We start from the raw sequence: 21,719 nt of genomic DNA, 5'->3' as shown, positions 1-21,719 counted from the left end.
TTGATCTCTTCTTCCAGATGCCTGGAAGAGCTTGGCATCTATGTTGAAACTATGAATCCAAAGAATTTATTTTTTAAATATAATTCTAAGTAGAATTTTAAATTCTGCTATTTTAATGATTATAATAAATCATGTTTTAGTCTTGAAATTATTTGTTTTATGTTTTAAAAGAGTCTCTGGAAATTTATACTGCCAAAATATCTAGCAGCATAAAATAAAATTTCAGTATCATTGTAATATTTCTATAGGTATTAACAAAGAATGTTTAATCTTTAATGGATTTTTTGTTATTGTTTAAGTGTATTAAATATTAACTGATAGGATTCAAACCCTTTTATGATGTCTTATCATTGTCATTCTTAGGCAGATATCAAGGTTGAAATATTCATCATGGCCTAATATACCAAGCCTTTACTCACTGAAAGAAAGAGCTGTAAAACTATAATAGCTATAAATTTTAATTATGGACAGTCATTATTAATATGTCTGAATAACCTAACAACTTCTGCATAATTAACATATAATTATTGAGCATAGATTTCCTCATTTCCCTTAGTATAATAATTCAGATCCCATGCACCTTCCTAAGGACCAAAGCACTTATAATTGTGAGCATAAAAGGATTAAAGGGCAGTGCCATCAACTTCGGCCGCAAAGTTCCAAAATTGTGGTTTCTAGCCATCTGTCAAAATACTGGCAGAACACCCAACATAAAAAATATTAAGCCATTTTTATCTGAACTGTGTATTTAATTTCTAAAAAGAAAAAAAAAATTCTCAAGCACTTAAAAAAGAAAAATTAAAACATAACTAGTTCCTGAACCCTTAACTTCAGAGATACTACTTAAAATACGTATCCAGTGCCCAAAATGCCACTGTATGCCATTTAGGGGCTGTAGTCACATATTCTTATTCTTATTTACTAGGCCTAGTAGATTGGGGCAGAATCAGACACTAGTGAAATATGTCTGTGTATTTAAACATGCTGGGTTTAGATTTCATTCCTAAAAGGAATCAGACGGAATATCCAACTCCCTAAGTTGAATTGTTTGTGAGTTGAGACTCACAAATGCAATGTCAGCAGAGCCCAGGCTGTGGCATAAACGTGTGTCCTCGCCGTGGGGGCAGAGAGAGGAGCTCGAGGGCAGACACCAGCTTAAGCGGCACAGCTGTTTCTCAATACCAGGCCAGTATTTTCACATAAATCTGTGGCCCACGTTCTGGATTTTCTAGCTTCTAAACAGACTCTCTAGATTTTTAAGATATGATCTTAACATTAACCAGTAAGCAACTGAATCAATATTTTAAAGACCGGTATGAGCCAAGCAAAAATATCCAGCTTGACCAAATGTAGATTACTGATGACCAAAAGGAAACTGGGCTTCCCAGGTGATGCTAGTGGTAAAGAACCCCCCTGCAAACGCAGGAGGCATAACAGACGCGGCCTCAGTCCCTCTGTCAGGAAGACCCCCTGGAGAGGGGCACGGCTGCCCTCTCCAGTATTCTTGCCTGGAGAGTCGCATGGACAGAGAGCCTGGCAGACTCTGGTCCACAGGGTTGCAAAGAGTCAGACGCAACTCAGCACACAGGTGCATGAAAAAGGAAACTAGTAAGAGTTAGTGTTAGACTTTTTAAACTTTGGATTTTAAAATCATTGATAGATAGCACTGCTTTACCACTGAGAGTAAAAGTAGCTCTTAATTGGGGTACTTGCATATTCAGTTATATTCATGTGATGTACATTCTTCATTTATACAAGTATACTTTCTCAGAGGAAGTAGAATGTAGGTATTAACACTATGATAAAACACTAGAGCACTTTTAAATTAGGTTTTTCTGGGCTTCAGTTTGCTTTGAGGAACCTGGTAATATATTTTGGTCAATACAAATCATAAAACAATATAGAGTACTCCCATTTATAAGCCAAATGATCCCAGGGACAACTTCCAGTTAATATATTTTTATGTTCTACTCAATTCGGATGTCCTTATCAAGTTACAGTTTAAGTTAAAACAGTTGCTGGAGTATAAATTAGATAAAAATATTAATTGACAGTTTATTATATACCAAGTAATCTGTTATACAGAATATTTAGAAAGATAAAGTTTTGTCCACCAGGAGCTTAGAGTTGTTACCTATAACTAAGTAAAGTTTGCCACCAACTACAGAATTTTACAGTGAACTATATAGACCATAAAATAGATCTTAAAATTATACACATCCATGCATACATGTACACATATCTATAGACAGATAGGTCGATAGGGAGAGAATCATTATGTAACTGTATATGCATATTAATGTGCTTCCCAGGTGGATCAGGGGTAAAGAGCCCACCTGCCAATGCTGGAGACGCAGGTTCAATCCCTGAGTCGGGAAGAGCCCCTGGAGGAGGAAATGGCAATCCACTCCAGTATTCTTTCTTGGAAAAGCCCATGGACAGAGGAGCCTGGAAGGCTAAGTCCATGGGGTCACAAGAGTCAGAGGCAACTTAGCAACTGAGCACGCATGCATGTGCATGTTAATAGTGATAAGTTATAGAACTCGGACCATCATAGACTTGTTTCCACACTGAATGCTTTCCTCGACTTAAATCTCTCACTTTACACTGCCTTGTTTCCCTTTCTGCTTCCTGAAATGGGTAAAGTGACTTCTACTTTAAAGATGCTCTCAAGCTTGTTGTTTCTCCTAACTATAATTTTAGTTACCACCTTTCACCATGAAGTTTATCAAAAGCCAGATTTGTGTTGGCTACCACCAAGTCCTATTAGTGTTGAAAAATATCTGCAGTGTGATTTGTAGCCTAGAAGTCTGGCTCCAGGCCAAATCCTCCAGACCCTACAAAGTTACAAAGTCTTTCTGTGGCAAGCCTCCTGGGGGAAAGCTGCTGGCAGCACTGCACATTTAGCGCATTGCATGGAGAGGAGTTGCAGTCCAGGACTTGGCCCCTGCCACCCAGGCAGCCACGCTGTTACTTACACATAGCTGCATTTCAGCCCAGGTGCCTCCATTTACAGGCCTCCTTTTGGAGGCCCTTGGCCTAGGCCTCTTAATGGTCTCATCCAGACCATCTTTTGGGGGCCTTGAAAACACGTTTCAACACTTCAGTTCAGTCACTCAGGTATGTCCAACTCATTATGACCCCATGAACTGCAGCACGCCAGGCTTCTCTGTCGATCACCAACTCCCGGAGCTTGCTCACACTCATGTCTATCGAGTAAGTGATGCCATCCAACCATCTCATCCTCTGTCATCTCCTTCTTCTCCTGCCTTCAATCTTTCCAGCATCAAGGTCTTTTCAAATGAGTCAGTTCTTTGCATCAGGTGGCCAGAGTATTGGAGCTTCAGCTTAAGCATCAGTCCTTCCAATGAATATTCAAGATTTATTTCCCTTAGGACTGGCTGGTTTGATCTCCTAGGAGTCCAAAAGACTCTCAAGAGTCTTCAACACCACAGTTCAAAAGCATCAATTCTTTGGCACTCACCTTTCTTTATGATCTGACTCTCAAATCCACACATGGCTACTGGAAAAACAATAGCTTTGACTATACAGACCTTTGTCCACAAAGTGATGTCTCTGCTTTTTAATATGCTGTCTAGGTTGGCCATAGGTTTCCTTCCAAGAAGCAAGCGTCTTAATTTCATGGCTGCAATCACCATCTGCAGTGATTTTGGAGCCCAAGAAAATAAAGTCTGTCACTGTTTCTACTGTTTCCTCATCTATTTGCATGAACTGATGGGACTGGATGCCATGATCTTAGTTTTCTGAATGTTGAGTTTTAAGACAGCTTTTTAAACTCTCCTCTTTCATTTCATCAAGAGGCTCTTTAGTTCCTCTTCGCTTTCTGCCGTAAGTGTGGTGTCATCTGCATATCTGAGGTTATTGATATTTCTCCCAGCAATCTTGATTCCAGCTTGTGCTTCATCCAGCCCAGCATTTCTCATGAGGTACTCTGCATATAAGTTAAATAAGCAGGGTGACAATATACAGCTTTGATCTACTCCTTTCCCAATTTGGAACCAGTCTGTTGTTCCATGTCCAGTTCTAACTGTTGCTTCTTGACATGCACACAGCTTTCTAAGGAGGTAGATATGAGGGTCTGGTATTCTCATCGCTTTAAGAATTTTCCACAGTTTGACACAGTCAGAGGCTTTAGCACAGTCAGTGAAGTAGAAGTAGATGTTTTTCTGCAATTCTCTTGCTTTTTCTATGGTCCAACGGATGTTGGCAATTTGATCTCTAGTTTGCCTTTTCTAAATCCAGCCTGAGCATCTAAAAATTCTCGGTTCATGTACTATTGAAGTCTAGCTTGGAGAATTCTGAGCATTACTTTGCTAGCATGTGAGATGAGTGCAGTTGTGCACTAGTTTGAACATTCTCTGGCATTTCCTTTCTTTGGGATTGGAATGAAAACTGACCTTTTCCAGTCCTGTGACCACTGCTGAGTTTTCCAAATTTTCTCAAATGTTGAGTGCAGCACTCTAACCACATCATCTTTTAGGACTTGAAATCACTCAGATAGAATTTCATCATCTGCACTAGCTTTGTTCACAGTGATGCTTCCAAAGGTCCACTTCACTTTGCACTCCAGGATGTCTGGCTCTAGGTGAATTATCACACCATCATGGTTATCAGGTTCATTAAGATCTTTTTTGTGCAGTTCTTCTATGTATTCTTGCCACCTCTTCTTAATATCTTCTGCTTCTGTTAGGTCCATACCATTTCTGTCCTTTATTGTGCCCATCTTTGCATGAAATGATCCCTTGGTGTTGCTCCGCTAGAGAAATACTAGTGGTATTTCCCCAGTAAAGCTCAGTTTTAAGTATCTGCTACTCTTAGTTCTTTTCCCTGATCTTCCCTCTGTACCCCTATCCTCTCCCCCAAATCCAAACCAAACCAGAAGGAACCTTTTGTTCAGGGCTCCCTGGCAAGAGAGAGAGAATGCCCTGCTTCTGTAATGATGCTTCTGACCTTTGCCCAGTGCCATTCATTGGGGAATGGGACCTTGATGAAGCCAGCACTTTCTTTTTGGCCTCTTGCTTACACTATCACAGTAAGTGAATAAAGGCTCAATTATTATGTACTTTCATTTGTGAAGTTGTTTTAACTGACCACTCTGACATCTGGCTGCTCAACTCTATCCAGCTCAGTATTTGACAATAGCTTTCATTGATGTAATGAAAATAGCTTCCAAAAGTCATCCAAAGACTGACCTCGTACAGTATGCTATAATAGTTGTTTATTATTATGTATCTCTCTGATTTATTTGAAGTCACTCAACAATGCCTCTGTCCATCCCCCCAAAATTTTACCACTTTGAACTCACTACCTATAGAAAGGGCATGATGACTGGAGTCAGATTGTTTTGAATTTTGACTTTGCTTCTTACCTTACATAGGAGTAAATCACAAAGAATCCATGGGCCTTGATTCCCTTATCTTTAATATGATAGTGGTATAATACTACTAATACTAAGACTTTAAAAGAATGATTGGAGGATTAAATCTAAAATGTATGTTGCACCCATTTTTGAAAATTCTACAGACTTAACTTTTTACTAGATTTTACTCCCACTGACATTTTTTCTTGTTGCTATTTTTTCCTTCTCCCATCTCATCACAAAGAAGCTCTCTGAGAAATAAATCTTCAGGCATTTGTCATTTCGCTCTCTACTTTCTTTCTCTTAAGTTATATTGAATGCAGTATTTTATATAAATATATAAAAATAATATTTCAGTGCAAAAGCATCAAATTAAAGAACACAGAATCTGAAGGTCCTGTCATAGGAAAACATCTACTCAAACCAGTTGTTTTAATCTTAGAAAAGTTGTTTTGAAATTACTTATCATTTTCACAGTATTCTTTAATGAATACATTTTCATATATTCTTTTCCTCCATGTTTTCTTTCTTCTCCTTAGTATATTTCTCTGTCATTCCTTTCCAGCTGCTGCACAAAATGTCTGATCATGAGCAACACGGGTTTCAGAGATGCTCATCCTCTTTCTGGCATAGTACTGATGATTCATCTCCCTGTCTAAATATTCCTTCCTTTACTGTCACTCCTGTCAACTCTCCTGATTTCAGACTATCATTAGGACTGTTAATACCACCACCTTCTAAACAGGGCCTTCCCAAGCCAGACAGTGACAGCAGCATCCCAAGACCTCATGTAATTTGCTAAATAGAAAATTATTTTTATTAGCCCATATATTATTTTGAATTCTGCCAATATATGCCATTTATATAGTACTGAAAAAATCAAGTATGTCTTGAATTGATGATGTGATCTGGGGCCTTTATGTGCCATTTTTGCATACTTGGGTCATCTGATATCAGAGAGTTTCCTAGAGAAAGTGAAAGTGAAAGTCACTCAGTCCTGTTTCTCCAGGCCAGAGTATTGGAGTGGGTAGCCTTTCCGTTCTCCAGGGGATCTTCTCAGCCTAGGAGGTGGAACCCAGGTCTTCTGCATTGCAGGCAGATTCTTTACCAGCTGAGCTACAAGGGAAGCCCTTCCAGTAGAGAGTGGTGGTCCAAATCCACAAAAAGATGAAGTAGGACAGGTACTTTCAAGGATTCTTCAGAAAAGAATCTAAAAAACAGTGGATATATGGATATGGATAAATGATTCACTTTGCCGTACACCTGAAGTTAGCACAATATTGTAGCTCATCTATACGCCAATACAAGTTTTAAACAGAAAACAAAAAAAGATTCATCGAATGTGTTAATTGGGAAGTTAGGCCATTGGTGATACTGGCAAAGCTGTTTAGGTACAGTTAAGCAAAAAGAGCCGTCTAGAGACTTCTCTGCCAGGCCAGTGGTTAAGACTCCACGTTCACGGGGTTTGGATTCCATCCCTGTTTGGGGAACTAAGGTCCACATGCTGTGGAGTGTGATCAAAAAAAAAAAAAAGAACAGTCTAGAATGATCTTAATTGAGGATTGGATGAAGTAAACAGGCAAGAAATGTAATACCTCCTTCAAAGAGCTCAGCTTCAATAGGGAAGAGAAAGAGAAATGAAAGTCTAGAGGAGCAAAGAAGCCCTGAGTAAAGAGCTTTTTGGTTGGTTTGTTTGAACAAAGTCAAGATTCGAGTATCTTTAAATCCTGACAAAGAGGAGAGAGATGAATGCCAGGGTAAATGGAGGGACAGGCTGATTAGGAAAACAACATTCCTGAGTAGGAGGGAGGAGCTGAGGGATAAAGTTTCCTCCAAGTCTTTGTATAGTGTTTGTGACTGATAAACTATCAAAGTGAAAGTAAGTTGCTAAAGAAAGGAAGATGTCAGCTATTTTATTTTCCTGCATGAAAAAATGTAATAACAGTCATGTAAACTGAATAGCAAATCAGTCACTCTTTACACACAATCAGCCTTATTTTTCATTACCTACATCACCTATAAATCAAAAAAATGTATTCTGAAAACACAAATTTTAATGTGTACCACTCTAGGCAGTTCTAAGCAGTGTTCATGTTCTTATAGGAGAAGTTAATTTCCCCTCACTATTTCTCTCCAAAATGAAAATTGTCCTTGGTTTATAGATGATATGTAATATATACATACACACACACACACACACACACATATATATATATAAATAATTTCTTCCCTGCATGACAATTACATATTATGTGATTTTACATATAAAATTACATATTATGTAAAGTGATGATTGTTTCATTCTGACATTACGTCCAAGCCCAGATTGGCCCGGATAATTTAACCATTTTGGTGGTATATTTAGTGACTATAATTTATTTTACAAGATAGCTATTTATTGTAGAAAACTTGATGAAAACTTATTCCAAGAATGTCACTGCAATGAATATAATAGTTGGCAGTCACTAGAGTTATAAATACAATTTAAAATAGACTCCTTGAAATTTTTTTTAAATCGTTATCAATTGCTTTTGAGTGGTTATATTTAAGATGTATCACTTAAGTTCAGTTATTTCTGTCTAAATCTTATACAAAATGCATTACTGATATCAAGATTTTATATAAATAGTTTGTAGCATGTTTCCAATTCTTTGATATAAATGGCAGTTATTTCTAGATATATAAAAAATCCAATATAAAAGATACATCTCTCTAGAAGTGTCGTCACCATTTTTGCCATCATCTTTAATAACATTTTTGTAGAGATTTTCCTGCCAATGAGCATTTGGCATATGTGGTTAATTCGTATGAAATTGCCTACTTAACCATTTTTGATCTACAGAATGGCAGGTTCATATGACTCAACTGCATGTGTTGGGTTCACATGTGTTTTATATGTATGTGAAATATTCTTCATTATAATGTGTCCACATGGAATACTACCCTAATTCATGTTGTCTTCATTGCAGGCAGGCGGCGTGACACCTAAGTTGCCCTCTACTGACATCTTTGATATGATTCCATTTTCTCCAGTATCACCCCAGTCTTCAGTACCGACTCACAATGGCATGCAGCCGCCTCCAGTACCTAGCCGATCTAACGAGATTAGTAAGCTTTCTAAACAAACCAATATTCTTTGCTACATTTGTGTACATTTTAAATGTTTAATTAACTCTTTATGTGAAATCATATATCTTAACAAGCTCACTAGAAATTTTAATAACCGAAGAATTTTTGTTTATATGTATGTACCAAGTTCAGTTAATTATATATTTTACTTTATAATTCAGAGTAGACTACTAAAGGCATCACTATTTGCATTTAAAACTATTTCATGAAAAATGGTATTTTGGTATAACCTGAGTTAGATCATAATACAAGGCACTTAATTATGTTTTTATTGTGCTTGGGGTTATATTTTTAGTATGTTTTAAATGATTAAAAACAACCCTAGTGGTAATTAATTATCTTTGACATATATAGAGAGATCAGTTTAAATTTTTATCATAGAGTATGTGGGTGGTCTTAAAGAAACATATGAATCTATGAATTTCATATATATAAACCTATGAATTTCATGATTTCTTTGTAACTATGTTAGTGTTCTCTATTTGATATGTAAAGAGCTATACTAAATACATTGCTTTTCTGATTTACTTTCCATATATCTTTCTATATGTAAGTCTTTCTCTGTTGAATTAGAAAGCATCTAGCAGATGCTAGTCATCTATGTCTTGACTATATTCTGATCTGTGCCCTGTCACAGAAAGTGAAAGAATGGTTTCCAGTGGTCGAGATCAGTCAGCAAATCCAAAGGGTCACTGAAGAGAAGAGTTTTACGTATTATGCTTTATTGCTTCCTCTCTGGTTCACATTTAAGACATTTTCAATGTAGCTCTGAAGTTTTAACTTAAGGCTGTGAAGTATTTCAGAGCCTATAGTTTATCTCCCCTGTGGAACTTAACAAAGTACATTGCACATTTTAGGCATTCAGTAAATTTCTGAGGGCTAATTTTTAAATGCAAAGTAATAATATTAGGTCAATGTACAAAAATATTTCAATACGTAAGTTGAAATATAACATATTTAAAGTCCTCTGAATATATTTTGTATTGATGCAAAATATTTCTTCAAGGAAGTAATCCATAATATACATGTCATGATAGAAAATCTTGCCAAAATGGGGTATTTCTTGTCCTTGTGAGTGTCCCACATCTCTGTTTGTGAAAATGTTGATGGGGTGAAACTGTTAGTTGTTCAGTCATGTCCAACTCTTTGAAACCCCATGGACTGTAGCCTGCCATGCTCCTCTGTCCATGGAATTCTCCAGGCAAGAATACTGGAGTGGGTAGCCAATCCGTTCTCCAGGGGATCTTCCCGACCTGAGGACTAAACCCTGGTCTCCGGCATTGCAGGCAGATCTCTTCCTTTACCACTGTTTTTTACCTTCTCTGATTTTGTCACTCTTTTACTCATTCATTTATTTAATTCAATAGGCATTTGTTTAACATACTCACTAGATTTTGAAATATAAGTTAGCTGTGTATCTACATTGGACAACTTAAAACCGAACAGAATATAAATTGAGAAGAGTGAATAGATTTTAAGACATTTAGAAGGAATGGTAACTGAGAGTTATTATCCATCAGGATAATGAGTGAGAGTTCAAATCAATTACAGTTCAGGATTTTAGACCAAATGCTGTTAATGAGAAAAATTGAGGCAGAGAGGGAGAAAGTGAAGGAGTTCTCTTTTAGACATTTGTGAGTTTGAAACATCTTTGGAAAATCTAGGTAGAGATAGTTAAATTGTTTTAAGGAACTTATTAATGAGAAACTGGCATCACATCCTGCTATATTTTTTATGTCTACCTATGCTGATGTCAGAGTTTAGTAAATACAACAATAAATCAATAGAGAGAAAGACTAGATAGATAATAGATGATAGATAGATTTGGAGTTTTGATTACTACAGTATCATTTCTTTCATTTATCAACTATCTATCAATTGTCTTTTTGTCTATCTATACTAACAATTTAAGGACAGATTGTTCAACTCAATTTTAATTGTAAAATTGTCTAAAACTCTAATCCAGTGGGGTTTTAGTATTATGACTTTTTCTTTAAATGAAATCTTAAATGTATTCATTCATTTACTTTTCTTTATGTTCAAATATATAAAAGCAGAATCTTTAGCTTTTCTCCTTACTGCCTGAGAACCCTAGTAATTCTCCAGAGCATATTTTTGATCTTTGAATACATATGAGGTTTTAATTAATTTGTTTCATATCATATTTCCTAATTGGTTATAAATTATATGATGGAAGGCGCTTGACTGGAAAGTCCTTTCCTCACTGCTTTAATCCACTGCCTAGCAAAATGTATGGAACATACTGTGTCCAATAAATGTTTAGTTGATAAAGGAAAGAATGACCAAATGAAATATCACCTATTTTTGTCCTTTTGCTCTTGCATTAGATTAAATAATTTTCATGTTATTAATTACATACTAGATCTTTTTAAATTGGAAATTGGACTTACATGATTTTTTATGGGTTTTAGATCCATAGATCTGAGTTGGCCAAAATATGCCAAAGAGCTCTGTTTATTAATTTGCATGGTATTAATATATTTGATATTTAAATTAGTAGTTTCTTAACTTGTGTGGGGTTTATGGACCCCAAAGAATATAGTAACTTTAAAGTTAAACCTCTTTCACCTAAAAGCACAACATGCTCACTCATACAAAATTTGTATTGTACTTTACAAATGTTAAAAGAATCCCTTAAGCCCATCTGAAATCTCTGATGATTTTGAGTCCCAACTTTAGAAGACCTGTGTAATGAGGATCTCTGTCTCTCCTGACAGACCTTTCTCTTTATTAATTCATTTCTTTCTACCATGTGCAAAGCATCACTTAATGTGTATCCTGTTAATCTGTATCCAAGATACTCTTCCAAAGAAAAGTTTCTCCAAGTTCTGATTTATTGCATATAATAAACATCAGACTGAGGAAAATAAATAGCCACAAAAATAATAACACCCATCTGTTAAACCTAAGGTAAAAGTAAATCCCCACTCATTCGGAACTGCCCTGGGTTATACCTTTCATCCTGATGAAACTATTGATAACATTCCTTTCATTCTTAAAAGTGACTTTATTTGGATGTAAATTGTATGTCCTTACTTATGTAGTACTTACCAGCACCAGAAACTTCTAAGCATTTAGAAGTTTCCCTTCCCTTCTCCAGTGGACCACATTTTGTAGAAACTCTCCACAAAAAGGAGAAAAGGAAAGATATATCCATCTGAATGCAGAGTTCCAAAGAATAGCAGGGAGAGATAAGAAAGCCTTCCTCAGTGATCAGTGCAAAGAAATAGAGGAAAATAACAGAATGGGAAAGACTTTAGGAAAATTAGAGATGCCAAAGGGAACATTTCCTGCAAAAATGGGCTCAATAAAGGACAGAAACGGTATGGACCTAACAGGAACAGAAGATATTAAGAAGAGGTGGCAAGAATACACAAAAGAACTACACAAAAAAAATATTAATGACCCAGCTAACCATAATGGTGTGATCACTCACCTAGAGCCACATCCTGGAGTGTGAAGTCAAGTGGGCCTTAGGAAGCATCACTACCAACAAAGCTAGTGGAGGTGATGGAATTCCAGCTGAGCTATTTCAAATCCTAAAAGATGATGCTGTAAAAGTGCTGCACTCAACATACCAGCAAATTTGGAAAACTCAGCAGTGGCCACAGGACTGGAAAGGGTCAGTTTTCATTCCAATCCCAAAGAAGGAAAAATGCCAAAAAATGTTCAAACTAGCACACAATAGCACTCATCTCACATGCTAACAAAGTAATGCTCAAAATTCTCCAAGCAAGGCTCAATTAATATGTGAACTGTGAACTTCCAGATGTTCAAGCTGGATTTAGAAAAGGCAGAGGAACCAGAGATCAAATTACCAACATCCATTGGATCATAGAAAAAGTGAGAAAATTCCAGAAATATGTCTTTTTCTGCTTTACTGACTATGCTAAAGCTTTTGACTGTGTGGATCACAACAAACTATGGAAAATTCTTAAATAAATGGGAATAACAGACCACCTTACCTGCCTCCTGAGAAATCTGTATTCAGGTCAAGAAGCAATAGTTAGAACCAGACATGAAACAACAGACTGGTTCCAAAATGGGAAAGTAGTATGTCAAGGCTGTATATTGTCATCTTGCTTATTTAACTTATATGCATGAAAAATGCTGGAATGGATTAAGCACAAATTGAAATCAAGATTGCTGGGAGAAATATCCATAACCTCAGATATGCAGGTAACACCACCCTTACGGCAGAAAGTGAAGAGGAACTAAAGAGCCTGTTGGGAAAAGTGAAAGAAGAGAGAGCTGAGTTAAAACTCAACATTCAAAAAACAAAGATCATGGCATATGGCAAATAGATAGGGAAACAATGGAAACAGTGACAGACTTTCTTTTCTTGGGTTCCAAAATCAATGCAGATGGTGACTGTAGCCACGAAATTAAAAGCTGCTTGCTCCATGGAAGAAAAGCTATGAGAAACCTAGACAGCATATTAAAAAGCAGAGACATTATTTTACCAACAAAGGTCTGTATAGTCAAAGCTGTGATTTTTCCAGTAGTCATGTATGGATGTGACAGTTGGACCATAAAGAGAGCTGAGTGCCAAAGAATTGATGCCTTTGGACTGTGGTGTTGAAGACTCTTGAGAGTCCCTTGGACTGCAAGGAGATCCAACCAGTCAATCCTGAAGGAAATCAGTCCTGAATATTCACTGGAAGGACTGATGCTAAAGCTGAAGCTCCAGTACTTTGGACACCTGATGAGAAGTGATTCTTTAGAAAAAACCCTGATGCTGGAAACGACTGAAGGCAGGAGGAAAAGGGGATGACAGAGAATGAGATGGTTGGATGGCGTCACTGACTGTATGGACCTGAGTTTGAGCAAGCTCCAGGAGTTGGTGATGGACAGGAGTCAGTGGGGTCACAAAAAGTCAGACACAACTGAGCAACTAAACTGAAAATTGAAAATCTTGCTACATTATAAATGTTATTGCCTATAGACAGTCTAATTTTTTGTCATTTAAGACAGGTTTAGAATTTATTCAGAGGAAAGAAATTTCTTTAAAAAATTTTGTCATATAATAAGCCATAGAATATATAAAAGGTCCCTGTCTGTATATTTTGAAGTATTCATTGCAACGTATCCTTTAAAATATATGCGCAGTGATCTTTTTGATATTCTATTACTGTTTTGTTTTATTTTGTTTTTTTTGGCCATGTGGCATGTGGGGTCTTAGTTTCTCTACCAGGAATTGAACTCATTCCCCCTTCATTGGAAACACAGAGCCTTAACCACTGGACAGCCAGAAAGTCCCCATTACTGCAATTTAAAAAAAAAAAAAAATTGTATGGGGGATAGGAGACATTTTTAGAGAAATTGTCTCATTGTGGTTACCTAGGAAGGTGATATGATTTCATGCTACACAAGGTATTGTTCCTTACTTTTTTTTCTGGCTAAAGGGTGAGATTAAAGTGCATGAATTATGAGTTAAGCTACTTAATAATCTACCAGGTCCCACATATTGTGTCACTGCTGTGTTGCAGGGTCATCAATAAATGGAATAAGGAAGTTTCAGTGAACAATACATTAATTTCAGTAGCTTTAAATTGCTTCAAAAATGAATAAAAATGTAAAAGAAAATAAATTGCCTTGGCAAAATGTAGATATTGAAATATACTAATTATCAAACATTTGGTGATTTTGCTATTTCTTACTTAAAGGCATAAAATAGTCCTTTGCCACCAAATAGTTTTTATTTTTTTTATTTTTTATTTTTTTTATTTTTTAATTTTTTTATTTTTTTTTTCATTTATTTTTATTAGTTGGAGGCTAATTACTTTACAGCATTGCAATGGTTTTTCTCATACATTGAAATGAATTAGCCATGGATTTACATGTATTCCCCATCCCGGTCCCCCCTCCCACCTCCCTCTCCACCCCATCCCTCTGGGTCTTCCCAGTGAACCAGGCCCGAGCACTTGTCTCATGCACCCAACCTGGGCTGGTGATCTGTTTCACCCTAGATAATATACATGTTTCGATGCTGTTCTCTTGAAACATCCCACCCTCGCCTTCTCCCACAGAGTCCACAAGTCTGTTCTATACATCTGAGTCTCTTTCTCTGTTTTGCATATAGGGTTATCGTTATCATCTTTCTAAATTCCATATATATGTGTTAGTATACTGTAATGGTCTTTATCTTTCTGGCTTACTTCGCTCTGTATAATGGGCTCCAGTTTCATCCATCTCATTAGAACTGATTCAAATGAATTCTTTTTATGGCTGAGTAATATTCCATGGTGCATATGTACCACAGCTTCCTCATCCATTCGAGTGCTGATGGGCATCTAGGTTGCTTCCATGTCCTGGCTATTATAAACGGTGCTGCGATGAACACTGGGGTGCTGGGGTCTCTTTCAGATCTGGTTTCCTCGGTGTGTATGCCTAGAAGTGGTATTGCTGGGTCATATAGCAGTTCTATTTCCAGCTTTTTAAGAAATCTCCACACTGTTTTCCATAGTGGCAGTTCTAATTTGCATTCCCACCAACAGTGTAAGAGGGTTCCCTTTTCTCCACACCCTCTCCAGCATTTATTGCTTGTAGACTTTTGGATAGCAGCCATCCTGACTGGCGTGTAATGGTACCTCATTGTGGTTTTGATTTTAATTTCTCTGATAGTGAGTGATATTGAGCATCTTTTCATGTGTTTTTTTGCCATCTGTATGTCTTCCTTGGAGAAATGTCTGTTTAGTTCTTTGGCCCATTTTTTGATTGGGTCATTTATTTTTCTGGAGTTGAGCTGGAGGAGTTGCTTGTATATTTTTTGAGATTAATCCTTTGTCTGTTGCTTCATTTGCTATTATTTTCTCCCAATCTGAGGGCTATCTTTTCACCTTGCTTATAGTTTCCTTTGTTGTGCAAAAGCTTTTAAGTTTCATTAGGTCCCATTTGTTTATTTTTGCTTTTGTTTCTAAAATTCTGGGATGTGGGTCATAGAGGATCCTGCTATGATTTATGTCGGAGAGGGTTTTGCCTATGTTCTCCTCTAGGAGTTTTATAGTTTCTGGTCTTACATTTAGATCTTTAATCCATTTTGAGTTTATTTCACCAAATAGTTTTTAAATCATCATAAAAATGGATCTTTGCTTCCTTTTGGTCTTTAACTATTGTGGATAGAGGCTCATTTGCATATGCAGGTTTTTCTTTAATCTTGCTTCCAAATTTAGGGCTTCCCTGGTGTCTCAGCTGATAAAGAATCTGCCTGCAACAGGGGAGACCTGGGTTTGATCCCTGTGCTGGGAAGATACCATGGACGAGGGCGATGCAACCCAGTCCAGTATTCTTGCCTGGAGAACTCCATGGACAGAGGAGCCTGGCAGGCTGCAGTCCACGGGGTCACAAAGAGCTGGGCATGACTGAACTTAACTCACCTGAACTCAGTCCTTATCATTTCATTTACTATATTATTTTCTTCCTTTTAGAACGGGACCTGTTTGGAGCAGAACCTTTTGACCCATTTAACTGTGGAGCAGGGGATTTCCCACCAGACATTCAATCAAAATTAGATGAGATGCAGGTGACTATTTTAACAGATTGGCCCATAGTTTTTTTTTTGTTTTGTTTTGTTTTTTTCTGTGATTCCTAGATAATGTTATCAACTATAGTATATATTATCAACTTGCTGAAAATAATTGCTTTAAAATAACAATATACATTTAGGTCTAAAAATACTCAGATGCTAAAGATAAGGTTTTTGTTGTGTTTTGTTCTTAACGGTGCAATTTACAGTGGCAGTAAGGTGGTGCATCTTTTTGATACAAAATTGCATGAATTCTTCATGAGTTCATTATTCAAAATCCAAAAATTAAAAGGTCATTGCATTAGATTTATAAGATTTGATCTCAGTCTTTTAAAACAATTATGAATTTCAAAATTGTGAATGGGTGAATGAAGGAAAAGCTTTGTAAGAGTGAAATCAGTCTTTTAAAGGAATCATTGTAAAAGAGGTCATCTGTATGGTTATGGATGGAAACTAAACTTGACCACACTGTAGTGTATACAGAAGTTGAAATATAATGTTGCACACATGAAATTTATATAATGTTATAAACCATGTACCACAATTAATTTAAAAAGATTAAAGCTGATAGCTAAAACCAAGAATTCCAAAGAAGGGGGGGGGATGTAAAAACAGAAGGAAGCATTGTGGGCTCTTCTGGGCTCCTATTGAAGCAGCAGACACCAAATGACCACTTCTTAAGGAATGTAGTACAGTTGCATTTTCATTTCTTTCTCTCCCTTTTATTTTTCAATTCTGAATCGTTTTGAAAGTTTGAAGATATTTTGTGTAGTGGGCCATGATTAATAATTAGCATTATAAGCACTATAATAAGGTCTTCTCTTTATATTTCCTTTTATATCTTGGTGATGTTTTTATATCCTATTTTTTACCAAAAAGACAATATATATGTGGTAGAATGCAGTCAGAGATCAGCTCATTATATCAACCAGCTTATATGAAGCTGACTGAAAATATGTGATGACTTTACTTATTCAGCCTGGACAATATACTCACTCTTCTATGCTTTATTTCCTGGAAAAAAAATTAAGGGGTGGATTATGATCTTCTAACACTGATAAAACACTACTTCTTAGAAAGATCATAAATATCCTTTCACTGATTTTGGACTGAAGGTATGAAGCAGTTTTTTAAGTATTATGTGCTTTTCCTTATTATTCCAGATGTAATAATACCTCTCTATCTTAAAAGTTGGATTGTTTAACATATCTTGAGATTTTTTAAGAATATGTTAAAAGAAAAATTTCTCAAGTTGAATGATTTATAATTCCCTTTTGCATAAAAGTTATTTTAAATCCTTAATACTCACTTAAACTTTTATTATAACATTTCATAAATACTTACAAAAAGTTAAAAAGCATTTTATCCTTACAGATCTTATATAACTGTTAATTCAAAACTTATCAATTAAAAGCAAAATTATAGCACCTAATAAAATTCTAATTACAAACTTTATTATAATCACATGGGTTATTTTACTCAGCTGAAGCTAAAACCACTGACATCAAACTTCTGTTGATATCAGCATGTATCTTATTTGATGACACAGTTTCTGCACATCTATTCTATTCAAATACTAAGAGACTTCATGCAAATAGTACATGATTATTTCGTGATAACGCTTTGTTTATTTCATATGAAAATAATTTGTTTACCTTTTCATTGATTTTATCAATTATGCTTATTCTACCTCAGCGCTAATGTTTTTGTAGGAACAGACAAAAACATGGACACTGATATGGTAGTATTTGTTCTGAAAGGTTGTAAGAACCACAAGGAATTACTACTAATGGTTTTTTTAGATTTCCACACAACAAATGTTTTCTATAGATTTTTGAAAATAAAACTGTATCTCCAGATTTTTGTAGAAACCTAGTTTGAGAAACATTGTATTGGAATGATTTAACATGTGTTAGATAATGTTACACTGTGGTATTTTTGCTTTTGTTTTTGTTATTTCTTAATGTCTTTTTCATTCTTTTCTGCTTTCATGGTTGGTAGCGCCAGAGATGGTTGGTATATCATTTTCATATTTTAAACAAGTTATGGCTTCTTGAAGTTAAACCTTAATATTTGCATGCTTTATTTAATAAATGCTCAAATAGCAGTTCATATGGATATGTCTGATTATTAGTTGTGTTTAAAGAGGTTTATACTCATATTTTGAAGTTGTTTTTTTTTCAGTGAATTAGGCACTATTGCATCGTCCATCTCATTGTCTGTTTCTTTTAATCCATGATTTATTTGCAATTTTAATTTAACTAAAGTAAAATAATATTTATCTAAAATCCATGACAGCTTTCATTATTAATCTTGTTAGCCTGATTAATTGAATGCACACATTTAGTTACTATTTTTATCTTTGCATATAATGTAAAAACTTAATACAGTATAGGCGCTAATGGTAAACAGTCCTCCTACAATGCCAGGAGACATAATGGACTGAAATTCAGGTTCGATCCCTGAGTTGGGAAGGTCCCCCAGAGAAGGGCCTGGCACCTCTGTGGTATTCTTACCTGGAGAATCCCATGGACAGAGGAGCCTAGCAGTCTACAGTCCATAGCGTCGCAAAGAGTCAGCACAACTGAAACGACTTAGCTTGCACGCATATAAATTATATTGAATTAAGCTTACTGAAATTTTGGATTTTACTCTTTTATTTATAGAGGAAATTGAAGAAACATCTCATGAATGTAAGAATTTAAGCAGAACTATTAAGCCATATTTTTTATAAATTGTTAGAAAATTAGATATTTATTTGAAATCAATTATGTGGGTATCCGATTTGACGAAATTTACACTTCTCATTACATGTCACTGGCAGACAAATTAGTGTAATATTATTGATATCCCAGAAGTTTACCTTATTCATTATAATAATTTAACATGTTAAAAAAGAATCATGGTAAGTCAATGAAAGATAAATGAATTTTGCAAGTGATGTTAATTCAACTGGTTAATAATTTGGAAGATCAGTGTATAGCTGAAATATACAACAAATATTCAGATTAATTTTAGAAACCTTGGGTAGTTTAAAATATTTGAAATACAATTACATACTTATCAGACTTTTGAATTATAAAGAAAATTTTATAAGGAAAATATATACATGCAGTCTCCTGGAGAAAAACTTCTATGCTTCTTTTAATTTTGTTTTAAAGAAATATAACCATATTGTGTATATATAACTAAAATAAGTAGACAAATGATAAGGAAACTAAATAATCAACAGATAAAAAGGCAGTTGATCACAAAGGACCATAAATGGCTACGTACTTGTAGACATGTTAAATCTAATCAAATAAACATACAAATTAACAGCTATAAATGCTATTTTAGTTCAGCAAATTAAGCATTTTATTTTTTACTAATATGAGTGCAAATGAAGTGTAATGAAACAAGCACTCTAAATCATTGCTGGGTCAAGATCCATTCATAGCATCCCTTGGGCAGTAATTTGTTGCTAATACTTGTATTTCTATGTGGTATCAAAAACTTTAATGCAATCTATCCTGAAGAGAAAATAACTATGAATATGGAAAATCTCTATGCATAGAAACATCTAGTCAGCATTATTTAAAATTATAAAATACAGGAAATGAATCATATTAAAATTAATGAAACATCATAAAATCATCAAATTAGTTTTACATGGACTCAGAGAAATTTGTTCTGCTAAGATTAAAAAAATAGAATACAGAAATTTATATATAATGTATGTAATACATCAAATAAATGTTATATATAATATATAGTTATATTATTAAATTATTGTTTAAATTTATAGGTAGAAAAAAGGGAGATTCAAAGGACATACTTCAACATATTAATTGTTACATATGAGTGTTTTTTTTTCCTTCCTTGATATACTTTTCTATTTCAAAGTAAGAAAATACAATTGGGGAAAATATTTTATATAACTTATATTATTAATTATACATTAATAATAAAATCATTATTTTGTGTGATATTAATTATCATCTCCATTCCAACCCTACATAAGTTAAATAAGCGTTATTTTCACTCAGAGGTTTAAAATTCAAGAGGATATGGAACTTTAGAAGGACTGAGCATTTGTTAAATCATGACTTACTAAATGAGACCTAGAGAGGAAGGGTCAGAAAATGTGTGGGAAATTTTTTTAGGAGGAAAGAAAACCAAGAAACCATATGACCATGTGTCAAAATCAAAAGAGATAATTAAGTTAATCTAAAAGGAATCCAAAAGGATCCTTATAAAAACTTGGAGATATTCTTGTAATTAATATACAAATATTTTTTGCTGCTCTTGAAATAATGATCAACTCCTGTCTTACTTTGATTACTATTCTGCTTTTCCCTGGTAGCTCAGACGGTAAAGTGTCTGCCTGCAATTTGGGAGACCTGGGTTCAATCCCTAGGTCGGGAAGATCCCCTGGAGAAGGAAATGGCAACCCACTCCAAGTACTGTTGCCTGGAAACTTCCATGGATGGAGGAGCCTGGTAGGCTACAGTTCATGGGATCGCAAAGAGTCGGACATGATTGAGCAACTTCACTGATAGTAATAGCACATTGATAAATTATATTTTCAGGGTAATTAAAGCAATAGTGGTTTAATTTCAGAATGAACTGATAACATTTTAAAAACAATGATATCAAATCTTTGCAAAGGTAATACATAGCCACAGTACTTGTCTATTCTAGAAGATGATATAGTACATAGATCCTCAGATATCCAAATAAGATATTTTAAAAAGAAGTTTATTTACAGTATCTTCAGTTTAAAGTATTGACTTTTCTAACTATTTGGCAGCTGTTTAAAAAATATGCATACAGGTGGCAAAATATTTCTGCTTGTGACAGGAATAGGCTTTTAAATAAATGGTAAGTACTCTGACTTTTACTTAACTAAATAGAATTTGTATTTCAAATAGTGAGAAGTAGTTTTGAAAAATCATTAAAGTGATGGTATTGCATGTGGACTTTTTGCTGTAGGCATAATGAAGAGCATTCTCTAAACACTAATAGCAAAAAAGGTGTGGCTTGCATTTTGTAATGGTTCTCTTCCTCTATATGATACTGTTTGCATTGGGCTTTTAATAAAAGTACATTAGTTACCAATTATATTTGAAGGTAACTCAAATTCTGCAAATTCATTTGAGGAAAGGCAAATGAATGTGTATTTGGCTGGCACACAGGTAGATGCCATCTAATTAAATGAAAGACAAAGCAGAACAGAGGACAAAAGCCTTCTCTTTGAGAGAGATTTTCTTTTCCTCAGGAACAGACTGCTGTCTACATTTCATTTTATAGGCAAGGATGAGTATGGGAGAGATAGTAAGGCCAGAGATGGTCCATCTATCAATTACTTTAGACAGAAAAGAAGAGAGATTTGAGAAGAGAAGGACAAAATCCTTTGCCACTGAATTTTTACTAAAACTCTTGGAAAAAAAAATTTTTCATGGCAATTGGGTCCTTGCTATTAATAAATTAAGGCAGTTTAATTTCCAGAAGCATTTAAAACATGCTACAACAAAGTGTTAGCCTCTCAGTCATGTCCAACTCTTTGCAACCCCATGGACTGTAGCCCACCAGACTCCTCTGTCCATTGGATTTCCCAGACAAGAATACTGGAATGGGTTGCTGTTGACTTCTCCGGGGATCTTCCTCACTCAGGGATCAAAC

At 35.2% G+C, this 21,719-nt stretch overlaps 1 protein-coding gene across 4 annotated transcripts in view; it reads left to right on the top strand.

Moving 5' to 3' along the window:
- The window catches only part of GULP1 (GULP PTB domain containing engulfment adaptor 1), a 313,204-nt gene that overhangs the window by 287,262 nt on the left and 4,223 nt on the right, over positions 1-21,719 (top strand). For all 4 annotated transcript variants that reach the window (XM_070475889.1, XM_070475888.1, XM_070475891.1 and 1 more), the window contains 2 exons: positions 8,350-8,488; positions 15,958-16,052. In XM_070475889.1, the coding sequence (XP_070331990.1) occupies positions 8,350-8,488; positions 15,958-16,052 (234 nt within the window). The remainder of the gene's footprint in view (positions 1-8,349; positions 8,489-15,957; positions 16,053-21,719) is intronic.

Source organism: Odocoileus virginianus, chromosome 13 (genome assembly GCF_023699985.2).
Source record: "Odocoileus virginianus isolate 20LAN1187 ecotype Illinois chromosome 13, Ovbor_1.2, whole genome shotgun sequence".
NCBI lineage: Eukaryota > Metazoa > Chordata > Mammalia > Artiodactyla > Cervidae > Odocoileus > Odocoileus virginianus.
The sequence above is the reverse complement of the archived record's forward strand: the minus strand, read 5'-3'. Positions and strand labels throughout refer to the sequence as shown.